Here is an 11,101-nt window from a genome sequence, read left to right as displayed (position 1 = left end):
ATTCTCCACTAATATTATAGGCGAGAAAACACATTTATGTGAAAAGATATGTTCGCAAGCGAGCTATAAATGACTATTTAGATATAAACTGTGGCCTGCATAGCCTGCAACCGATCTAGATGTGCTACATGTACATTTATTAACACAGCTAATAAAATAACTGACACAAATTGATCAGTTGTCATCACCTGTTCATTCTCATGCATTACCCGCATGAGATAAGCTTAATCCTTTTCATTTTTTTAAGAAACCAAGAGAATGCTTGCTTATGGATTTGTTGAACACCTTCGGAACATCGGGATTAAGGATTTGTCATTTCCAGTGGCAAGGCATTTTAATACCAATAGACATTGCAAACAAGGTGTGTAAATGAAAACCTCTGCAGGCGCCAGTGATGTCTTATCATTTGCTATCCCCACCGGGACAACTTGTTTCTAGTGTAAAGACGACTTCTTATCCCTGCCAGCATAATCCTGTCAGTCGCATTGCAGGCTTTGTTACACTCTAGTCACGGTATGTAATTTCACCCTAACACCTTTATATCGCATTAACAGTACACAAGAACACTCCAATATAAATGTAGGCGTAGACAGTATCGCACGTTTGGGAAACTACTTGCAATTTGCGCCATCTTATGGTGAAACGTTGAATAACTAGGAAATACAAAAACGCCAACGAAACATCATGCACCCAGTGGTTACCTAAATTGTAAAATTGTACAATTTAATGTAGACAGTTAAAAATGTTTTAGTCCTTCTTAGACTTATGCTTCTCAATAGCCAATTAAACAATCAAAGCCAAAAAGTAGACATAAAATCTTTCCATATTTACCTGTCTGTTTTACATGAGTCATGGCATTGGTCACTTTTTAATAATAAACAATTATTCTTTGATATTTTACTGTTGTTGCATTTCCAGAATAAATATTTATCTCGCTGATAAAATGGATGCACATATTAATTGTCTGTTTTTGTTAGTGAAATTAATCAGAATCAGGCTTTATTGGCCAAGTATGCTCATGCATACAAGGAATGTGTTTGGTTACAGTATCTCCCAGTGCACAATAACAGTAACATCACCAACGTAAAATATTTGCTCACACACACACACACACACACACTATACATTGTAAACCATGTGCAAAGTTGTATATCTACAGTAAAGTGCTGAATGCACCAGTAAAAAGGCACTGAGGTGCAGACTGAGTTAAATAGATAAATTAAACTGAATTAAATAAGGCATATAAATAAGGGAACAGGAAATTACTGGCAAAGACAATAAGTACAGTGGTTCTTATGCACCATCACCAGATTAATAAAGTGCAGTACAGGAGGTGAAGAGGGTGAGAGGGACGAGCTGGATATGGATTGTGAGTAACAGTCTGCATCCTGGATGTTGTGTTGTAGTGTTCAGCTGTTCATAAGAGTGATGGCATGTGGGAATAAGCTTCTATTTAGTCTGGTAGACTTAATCTTCAGTTGTCTAAAACTGTCTAAAAATTAACTTTAATAATTAAGCAAAACTCGGTCACAAAATCGTTTTTGTGGACTATGAAAACCACATTTTTATTTGATCAAAATAAGTCATTAACCAGTAAGAAACTTTTTGAGCTCAGATATACTTAAAACAAAATCTCTCACGCAGATACATTTTGTACTTACATATGTACAAAGTAAGTATTCATGGTTATGGTATTGGAATGGTATCTTTATGATAAAGCATGCCAAATAGGCAACATGAACAAAAAAAAATGTGTGGCCATCAAGTATTCTGTTTATATAACGAGATATTTTAACTTAGTTGCTCCATCTTTACTAACTTAACATTTAGGTACATTATGTGAGTAATGTGAACTCATAACAGGCCATTTTAAGTGTACAACAAATTTTCCTTGGGTGTCTGTGTGTATACACATACACTACACACACACACAAAAGCTGGGGGTTTAACTGTACAAAATAAACTGGTGTACACTACCAACATTTTGACTGCATGTGACAGAAAAAAAGTGGGTGGGGTGGAAAACCAGCTCACAAGCCATAAGCCACCAACACAGAAACAAACGACCCACGCCACAATTAAGGCAGTGTCAAATCCTGCCAGGACCAAGACTGAAAAAACTGGTGCTTTATATATGAACATGTATATAAATGTATATATTATTCTTGAGAAATAATCTATCCAAAAGTCCAAAAACATCCAAACACAAACAAACAAACCCACCTTCTATGATGTACTAATAACAAATAGATACACATCTGAATTTTAGTGGGAGCTTCTGTGGCTCAGTTATGGTTGCTCATGTTCACCCCCTGCTGGATAAAACTTCATTAAAGGCTTACAATGTTTCATCACAACTAGGCTAGTGTTCGCAGGGATGCACAGAACACACAGATGATGTGTCTCACTGCATTGCTTTTTTTGCTCTTGTGATCCATTTAAACAATGGTTTGAATTGTTAATAAAGGACTCTGGCAATCCCAGTCCTGGAGTAACTCTGCACCCTCCACTCAGCTTGGAATTGAGAAATTGCCATATCAATTGAAAGAAAAAGAATCAGTTCTGCATGATAGCTGGATGGATTGCAAGCTAATTCAGTATGGATTTAAACTGTATTGGTTTGGAAAACCTGTAAACTTCGAGCTGCCCCACAGGTAGCTCTGACTGCCCCACAGGTAGCTCTGACTCAGTTGCTGGGAAGGGTTTGAAGGGTACATATTAATTGCTGGGACAAAAACCCCAGTGGCTGCTGGGTACATGTGCATGGGTACATTTATAGTATTGTAATTTCTCTCTCCAAATGGCTCTGGTTCAAGTACTTGCTCAACAAACATTACTTGTGTTTGTTCTCCCGCAACAAACATGAGATGATCCTTTGGGCTGTTACTAGTACCTTGTGTGATTGGGTTTCCCTCCATCAGCCAGTGACATGTACCGTCTGTACTGACTGGTTGCGTCTCCTCCCGTGGACAACCAGCAGCGGTGGTAGCAACAAAAGTGTCTTTCAAAAATGAATTACAGTCCATGTGTCTGAGAGATGTCTCAGGCTGTTGGCTGGAGTTCCAACAGCCTTTGACAAATGTGGTATACGGTACTGCATCAGCACACTGGTCGTCATGCGTATATGCATATGCATTTGTACTTGTTTGTACATCTGTATATCCCAATGAATGTCCGTTTTCCTCTGGGTGCTCGTCAGAGTACAGCTCTGTGCTCCGACATGTTTCAGGGGCCAGCTCTACGTTCTGTTCGAAAATGAGCGAGCGGTCTTCTACGGTGTGTACGTTTGCAAGTTTATCATTCTCTGAGTAGACAGTGTTACGACCCCTGAAAGTATCAATGGCCTCAGGCGTCTGACATTCAATCTCTGGAGCGACTGTTGTTGCTACAAGGGACATTCTGTCCACAACAACAGGCCCCTGCCTCAGTGACAGGCTTACCTTAAACATAGGTTCCACATGTCGTGCCCTCTTCGGTCGTGTTCGCTTTGATCCCCGATAACTTTCAAAAAAACTGTGGTGGTCCCCTGTGGAATCCGCACGCCGTTTTTGTGCAATGTTGTAATCTTTAGAGACAAGAATATCAGTCAATAAAACATTGAATTGCACCAGACAAAAATAACTCTAATTTGTAGTTACCCAAAGTTCTGCTGTGCTTTTCCATCAAATATCTTTGCTTTGGTTTCACTTCCTTAGTGGACCCACAGTTTAACATCTTCATGCCTTGAGAGTGAGGTAGTGTACCAGTGTGAAAGAGTGAAGATCAGAAAAAAGGAAGGAAAAAAATGCAGACAGAAAGAGAGAGAGAAAAAAAGTACGCTATTTTAACTTGGAGAAGATAGGGCAGTAGTTTCTCCACTGTAGAAGCCTTTTATTTTAGCGTTAGCCTCTCATAAGCGTCTGACACATTAACAAACTCCATCATACTTACACCAGTGGTAATCTCTCTCCAGTACCTCACTATAGAGACACGCAGATAATCTCATCACCTAAGGAACAGCATGTATTTAATGGACATATTTCAAGGAATTCTAACAATGTCTAATAATGAGTACAAACTACTCCTTTAAGGCAAAGGTGTGGTAGTATCCTGTCCCAGTCACATTAGGTCTATGTTAAGAAGCTTGTGGCACACAGGCTCAGCAGCAGTCCAGACTACCTTCATGTGGCCTTTCTCCTCTTTCTGTTCCAGCTGCTTGACTACAGCCTGCAGGTCTGGTTCTTCACCACAGCACCCAGAACGCATACCCACTAAAAGGTAAGGATGCTGGAAATTCTTCAGATAAGCAGATAAGGTCACAATTAAGGTCACATTTATAGTCCCAAAAGCCACCAGCCACTCATTTACATGTGAACTTCAAACTATATTCTAATTTGTCTATATTCAGCTGTGAGACATGAGAACAGCACTCACAATGTAGTTGAGTTGATGCTGAGGCCTGGTTAGGTGGTCAATGAGGTCAGTCTTCAATACCTTCAGAGAACAAGGCTGACACAGGTAGCAACAGGGGGGCGGATCTCCATCTACACTCTCGCACTTGATGACAGTCTGTAGACCTAACACCAGAAACGTACTCAGAAACGTGTGCTACAGCAATGGGAGCTTATGAAAACGATATGCCTATATCTGCTATCCACTATATCTCCTATTGCATTATTTCGAGTTCGAAATTTCAAAATTATAAAATTTGCTGTTGATACTGTTACTGTTAATATACAGTATATAGCTATTTATTATTGTTTCACATGAAGTATACATCCAAAACTTCACAACAATCCTTTTTGTTTTTTTCCTTGTTGTATTAATTCAAAGTCTTCTTTTTCTTTCGGCTATTCCCGTTTAGGGGTTGCCACAACAGTTCAAACTGGCCCTGTCCTGAGTGTCCTCCACTGACACACCAGCCACTCTCATATCCTCTACCACTGTATCACTGTTTATCACTGTTTGTATTAATTCAAAGTGCAAAAGTAAAATTAATAGTAATTATTTTTTTAAAAGTGTAGCAGAAAGCATAACAGGTAAGGAACCACCTCTTTTCCCATCAAGATGCAATTAAATCCAACAGATTGTCAATGAAGACACTTAAAACACCTTACCAATTAGAGGAAGTGTCCCACTGTAACTTTCTGGAGTCTCCTCAGACAGCTTTGATGGCTGGACAGTAAATGCTGGTGGAGAGTGATCAGACATCACCAGGTGAGTGGCTGTGGTGCTCATGACCTCAAAAGAAGAGTCGCCCAAAGGCTGCAGAATTTGCTGCTCTTCCTGCAAAGCTATTAAACATACAACAACACATAAAAATATACAAATACAACACCTAAAATATACAAAAACATAAAAGCAATAAAAAGCCTACATATTAAGTAGAGGAATGGAAAAGTGAATGTCTTTATTACCATTTCCACAAGTTTGCAACCAATGTGTGTGTCTGGGTGGTTCATGTATGCAGGAATCATCCAAACTTTGGTCTTGAACGAAGAGTTCAGTTGTTCCCAGAGTAGGTATATCCTGGGTGTTCTCCTGACATCTGATGTTGCCTTGGTTTAGATTCTGCATTATGGTCACGGTCAGAGAATTGTTTTGACACTGTGCTACACGTTTGCATGGGAGTTCCTTGGTTTGTGTTGTGTTGGATTGATGCGATTTAGTGTCCGTACATCTAACGGTGTTAATTATTCTGCTCTCATGCTTTGCATCATGTTGCCCTGGTGAGCCGATATGACTCCATCCTTTATAGTACCTTGGAGCAGAGACTGAACAGAAGGTTCTGGAAGGACTCTTCTGATATCTGATGGAACTCTTGAATTGGGACTGGGGTATTTGGTCAAAAGGTGGACTTGAATTTCTTGCCTGAATTATGGTTCTGACTGAACTCTGCATTGAATGACTTTGTTCTTCAGCTGAATCTTGAGTTCCAGGTAATGTTCTACTTTGACTGCTGGCTCTGGAGAACAACGGGGCTTCTCTTGAATTATGATCTAGTGATTGTGGTGGTTTGTACTCAGGCAGAACAGTACTAGATGCCCAGCTAGATGATGCCCACACTGGACTAAGTTCTGCAGTATGGCTTTCCACAGGTGGACTTGCGGAACAGAAATAATAATCTGTAATGAAACAATAAATTATTCATTATATGCAGCGGAGATGCCCTATCCAGATGTGCATATATAGTTATATTTTTAGTAACCTGAAGTACATACCTTTAGCGAGTTTGTTACAAAGGTTTGATCCAAGCACATCAATCTTTGTTTGTTTGTTCATCTCTTTGATCTGAGCAAGGACTGAAAGGAACATCAAAAATGTATTAACAGAACTTAAATTCCTGTCCAGGACTTTTTTTTTTATATATATTTTGAAAACAAAAACACACAAAACAAATTTGATACTTTTATGTTTTTCTTTATTATCTCTACATGTTATTCTCTTTTGATATTCATCGTAACCTGATGACCTCTGAGAGAAAAATGATGATACGATGTAGCCTCAGTGGAAATGCCAAATATAAATGTAACTCGCCTGTATAATCCAAAGGTCAAAAGGTTTGAAGGGGCTAGTTAGAAGAATGTTAGAATGTTAGGTGAAAGGGTTTGTAGGTACAAGAGCGAGGGGGTGCCTTCTTGCCACGCTTGGGGTGAAACAGAGTGCAGCTGCATGCCTGTCTGAGATAAGGGTGCAGGGAGGGGGGCTTCAGAGGACTTCTAGATAAAGACAGAGGAAGATGAACCGAAGTACGATGTGTCCTCCTCACCAGCACATCTAACAGTGTTTAGTGGAAAGGGAGTGTTTTTCAGAGAAAACCCCAATGTATGAAAGGTGTAAGGTGTGACCCTAAGAGAAGTCGAGAGTCTCGCTTGCAGATGCTCACTTGGGCTGAATCCAAAATGCTGTACTTAAGCAGTAGGCACTAGATTTCAATGCAGTACATTCTGCTTAACCGTTAAAGCAATGCGTTCTTTCAGTAGGCAACTGGGCACTTTTCATAACCTCAGACATACTACCAGTTATCTAGTACTGATTTGGCGTACTGAATAGGAGGCAAGTATGGCATTTCGGACAGAGCTGTGGTGTGTGTAACTTGAGAGTATGTGGAATTCCACAATGAAAGTTTGACCTTGCTATTCGCCAATCAGTTGTTCTTGTTTGTTACATTTATTCTAGAGACTGAAAAACATGTCCACAAGTGAAAGAAATTTTAACACACCACTGTGTACCAACATATGTGATCTGCTCGTGCTAAACAATTAAAAGAATAAAAGGAATAAATATGAACTGAAGCATGAGTAAAAGAACAAGATGTACAAAGAGGCATGAACAGGCCAAAGAAAGAACAGGAAAGATGACAGTCAGGATTTGGCAGGTGGCAGTCAGCAGACAAGAAGATCAGAGAACGGACAGTCTGAAAGTGTATAAGACATCTGTGTAAGAGAGCTCGGGTCTCCCCTCTTGTGGATGCTCATGTGGTGTGTGCAATTTTGTTACAGAGGTTGAACATTTCCGCCACAACACACACACACAACTGATCTAAACAAAAAATAAATGAAAACAGACCATTTGCAACAGGCTGTGACATCATCTCTTTGTAGAGGACTCCATCGACATGCAGCACCTTATCAGAGGAAGCACAAGGATACTGAGCCATTAAAGCACTTTAATTTCATCCATTGCTTATAATATGCATTTATTAAATACATACACATTTCCCAAACAGATAATTATAATAATATACCCATATACTTATGTATTACCTGCACATATCCTGTTCCCTCACTCTTTTCAATAACTTTTGCCAGCTCCATCATACGCCATGCCACAGAAGTCAGATCAGTGTCAGCCTTCAACCCATAATCACGACAAGATCTCTGTCAAGTAAAAACGTAATAAGACACTGTTGAATGTCGATTTATTTTAGCTTGGTGCAAACATACAACACCAAAAGAATTATAATCCGTCTCCACAACTGGTCTTATTAAACAAAATTTCAGAAAGCCTAAACTGAGACATCTAACCTACAAACACTGACTGTAATGTGCATGAAAGACTCCAGAAGTCTACCAAACTATACTCCCAAGAACGTGGCTGAACTCAGCTGATATTTTTCCTGTATCACTTCTGCAAAATGTATTTAAAAAACCTTTAGGTGGGGGTTATGTCAGGGGTGAAAGATTGCTCTGTTTGGCTTAGGCGGTTTTAAATCTTCCTTATCGGTGAGATTCTTGACCATTCTGCAACATTCATAGTTTACGTCCTTGATGAAGGATTTGAACAGTTTAGCATTTTAGCCTGTTTAGCATGATGAACAGTGTTGCCTGTAAGGCATACTGGGTTATTTAATAATTTGTTTCAATAACTAAATGGTTTTAAATATAACATGTGCGTCATCTGTAATAACTTTTAAGACAAGCAGACATTTCTTGACCTCTTTGTGGTTTGTCTTGCATTATAAGTCTTTCACCAGATATTAAAGATAAACAGCATTTAACAGAAATTCTGCCTGTATCTGCTCTTGACTCCTGATTCATTTTTCAGAGATGAGCCAAAAGCCTTTGTCTCAACATCAGTAAAGAATATACGAGCATAGGATACAATTAGAACAGCAAACAGCCTTCTACTGTGTCTACGAACCCATTTGGTTTACTAGTCCCTGGATACAACAAAGATCTTTAACCTGATATCACAGTATGTCTAGTCTTAAAAAAAACAAACAAATAAAAAAACCCCCCAAAAAACGGGCACCTGTCTTGTCAACAGTCAGTTTCAAATGATAACCATGTGACCAGGGATTTTTGGCTTAAAAGTCTTTCCATAGTGACTCAAGACTAGCCTGTTTACACTTGGTTGTGAGTCACTGCTGACCACCCCCCACCTTCTTACATTGACTTACAATGTAGTTGCATCTGTGAAGACTGCCCATGATGTGGGTTTTGATGTCAGTCTTTTTCATTCTGAGAACACAGACCTCACACAGATACACTGGAGGCTCATTGTCCGTGCACAATTCAACTACAGAGTTGAGTCCTGAAACATACAAAATTTAAATGTTTAAATGCATTTGTATGTATTGTAGACATATTACTCAATCTAAAGACTAACTAATTCAAGTCACACTGAAAGATGAGTAATTATTGTGTCACAGCATTCAGATGCTTTAGAGAGTTTTATAACTTTTAACAGGAACAGTGACTAAAGAAACATCTGTATTCAAATAGGTTAGGTGTTATAAGTGCAGCTGTTCTTCGGGTGATTGATTATGGCAATGTCTTCTGTACCTATTATAGGCTGTAATCTGTTCTGGTTGCACAAATATGAACGCATGGAATTAAAGAGGTGACTCTGGACCCCTGAAACAGGAATAAACACACCACCAGTGTAACAGCATAGAATGGACACCACAAGCACAGAAATATTGTAAAATTAAGTTGCACATGTTGAAGGAATGCCTTTATGGTGACTGTATATCAGTATTTTAGAGAATAAGAGAGCTTACCGCTGTGTGTTCTGTCAGAGTGCATGATTTACTTGAAAAAAAAACAGAAAACTTAAAATTACTAGAAATGACTCAACTAGTTTATTTTTTTAAAGCAATTATAAAGCCAGTTTTGGTAAGACAAAACCGATAAATAGCCTCCGTTATTCATGCAAAATCAAGTTGACATTAGCTCGAGGCGTGAGGGTTTCTAACAGAATGATCATGAGTAGGTTATTTATCAAATTAGACGACCAGTTGCCTAGTCCAAGTGACCTGCTGTCCTTAGTAGGAGCTATCCCTGAGAAAAGTTAGCTAGCTGAGGTGATTACATGGCGGTGGCTAGTTAACCTAGCTAGTTAGTAAGTTAGGAAATCTAACTTAAGGTACGTTACAGTAAATGAGGACCAAACGTTAGTGAAAGGCTGTATAAAGTAAACAGGTTTTTTAAATGAAGAACTAGAAAACCCTTGAAATTTAAACTGAAACTAAACTGAAAAGCTAAATTGAAAAGCTTGAAAGTTAAATTGAATTAAATCTGCGTAGTCAACTAAACACGAATTAAACACATACTGGCTGATCCACGTGTCTTTTAAGTTGATTAGCTGGCAATAAACATAATTAGCTAGCTGGCGATTTTCATCAATGGCATTAACCAAGAGGTGAATTAAATGAGAGAATAAAAATAGCTAAGAAAACAAAACACATTAGTTTACCTACTTTCGTTTTGCAGCTGGGTGAGCTGTTCCGAAGACTAAATTCGTGTGCCTGCGTCCTCAGCGGGATGTAGATGTAAGCTCCAATCACAGCTGTGCAATGAAGTCCGAGTTATCAGGATGTTTTTTGAAGGTCAGTTCTTGGTCTTGATTTTTTGTTTCTTTCTTATAAAGTGTGATAGAAATCAGAAATATAGACTTCAAAAACTGCTTTCCCAGAGTGTTTTTAAGAACATAGCGTGCTACCGAAAGAGGAAGTTTGAGGTCATCCATTGGGTCAAGGAGAGAAGGTGGGAGTGAGGACATGTTCCATGTTCCAGACGGACAGCAGGCCCAGCAAGAAAACGTTCCCCTTAGAGTGCAGAATTTATTCTTACATCTGATGTTTGGCACACATGCATTCAATCATGTCATGTATTTACGAATACATCATCTGACTGTAATTGTGCTGATAGTGTTTCACATGACCGACCAGCCCTGAAACTGTATAAAAGGGTTGGAGGTTTGAACAATAAACTAGAGTGATTTGGTAAAGTAACCAATATGTGTGTGTGTGTGTGTGTGTGTGTGTGTTGCTTTCACTAATTATCACTCTCCGAGCTCGTATCTTTTCTTACAGAGAGACCCCGGTTGTTGTGACGGAGAATTTCCACGACAAAAGTGTGTTACGGAAAAATAAACTGCTTGGAGAGAGAAATGCAAGTAGTGTGGAAGTAAATTTTGTAGGGGCCTTTCAAGCTTAATTTAGTCCCCAATAAGGTCAGGAATATATGACTTATGCATGTCTTCCCACAGATGAATGGCCAAAAATGGTGTAGTGACTAGGAAGGTCTGGGCAAAGGTTGGGTGTGTAGTCTACAAGAGAGGACAGAGCCGTCTATACTTTCTTAGGAAACGGAGGTCCTAAGACAAACTGATTTGA

At 39.1% G+C, this 11,101-nt stretch overlaps 1 protein-coding gene across 3 annotated transcripts; it reads right to left on the bottom strand.

Moving 5' to 3' along the window:
- Positions 1 to 1,535: 1,535 nt before the first annotated feature.
- On the bottom strand, positions 1,536 to 10,484 carry LOC143516966 (uncharacterized). Of its 3 annotated transcripts, XM_077008976.1 has the most exons (15): positions 10,184 to 10,484; positions 9,485 to 9,515; positions 9,267 to 9,338; positions 8,882 to 9,015; positions 7,746 to 7,859; positions 7,549 to 7,606; positions 6,201 to 6,281; positions 5,397 to 6,104; positions 5,097 to 5,273; positions 4,414 to 4,556; positions 4,159 to 4,275; positions 3,931 to 3,988; positions 3,639 to 3,722; positions 3,441 to 3,565; positions 1,536 to 3,245 (listed from the first exon to the last, which is right to left on the bottom strand). In XM_077008976.1, the coding sequence occupies exons 2-15, from the start codon at positions 9,507 to 9,509 to the stop codon at positions 2,595 to 2,597; spliced, it is 2,547 nt and encodes an 848-aa protein (XP_076865091.1). In that variant the 5' UTR covers positions 9,510 to 9,515; positions 10,184 to 10,484; the 3' UTR covers positions 1,536 to 2,594. The 3 variants fall into 3 exon arrangements, with proteins under 3 accessions (XP_076865091.1, XP_076865090.1, XP_076865089.1); XM_077008975.1 differs by having other exon boundaries at positions 1,536 to 3,565; positions 10,180 to 10,484; XM_077008974.1 differs by having other exon boundaries at positions 1,536 to 3,565.
- Positions 10,485 to 11,101: the final 617 nt, after the last annotated feature.

This window comes from Brachyhypopomus gauderio, chromosome 6 (assembly GCF_052324685.1).
Source record: "Brachyhypopomus gauderio isolate BG-103 chromosome 6, BGAUD_0.2, whole genome shotgun sequence".
Lineage (NCBI taxonomy): Eukaryota > Metazoa > Chordata > Actinopteri > Gymnotiformes > Hypopomidae > Brachyhypopomus > Brachyhypopomus gauderio.
Note: the sequence above shows the minus strand (reverse complement) of the source record. Positions and strands in the feature narration are given on the sequence as shown.

Bases quoted from the DNA above. Each gene is read 5' to 3' on its own strand.
- LOC143516966 (XM_077008975.1), bottom strand. From the start codon at position 9,509: ATGCACTCTGACAGAACACACAGCG. The intron at 5,274-5,396 runs GTAATAAAGACA...TATGTTTAATAG, and splicing joins GTTGCAAACTTGTGGAAATG to CTTTGCAGGAAGAGCAGCAA. The intron at 3,723-3,930 runs GTAAGTATGATG...CTCACTCTCAAG, and splicing joins GGAGAGAGATTACCACTGGT to GCATGAAGATGTTAAACTGT.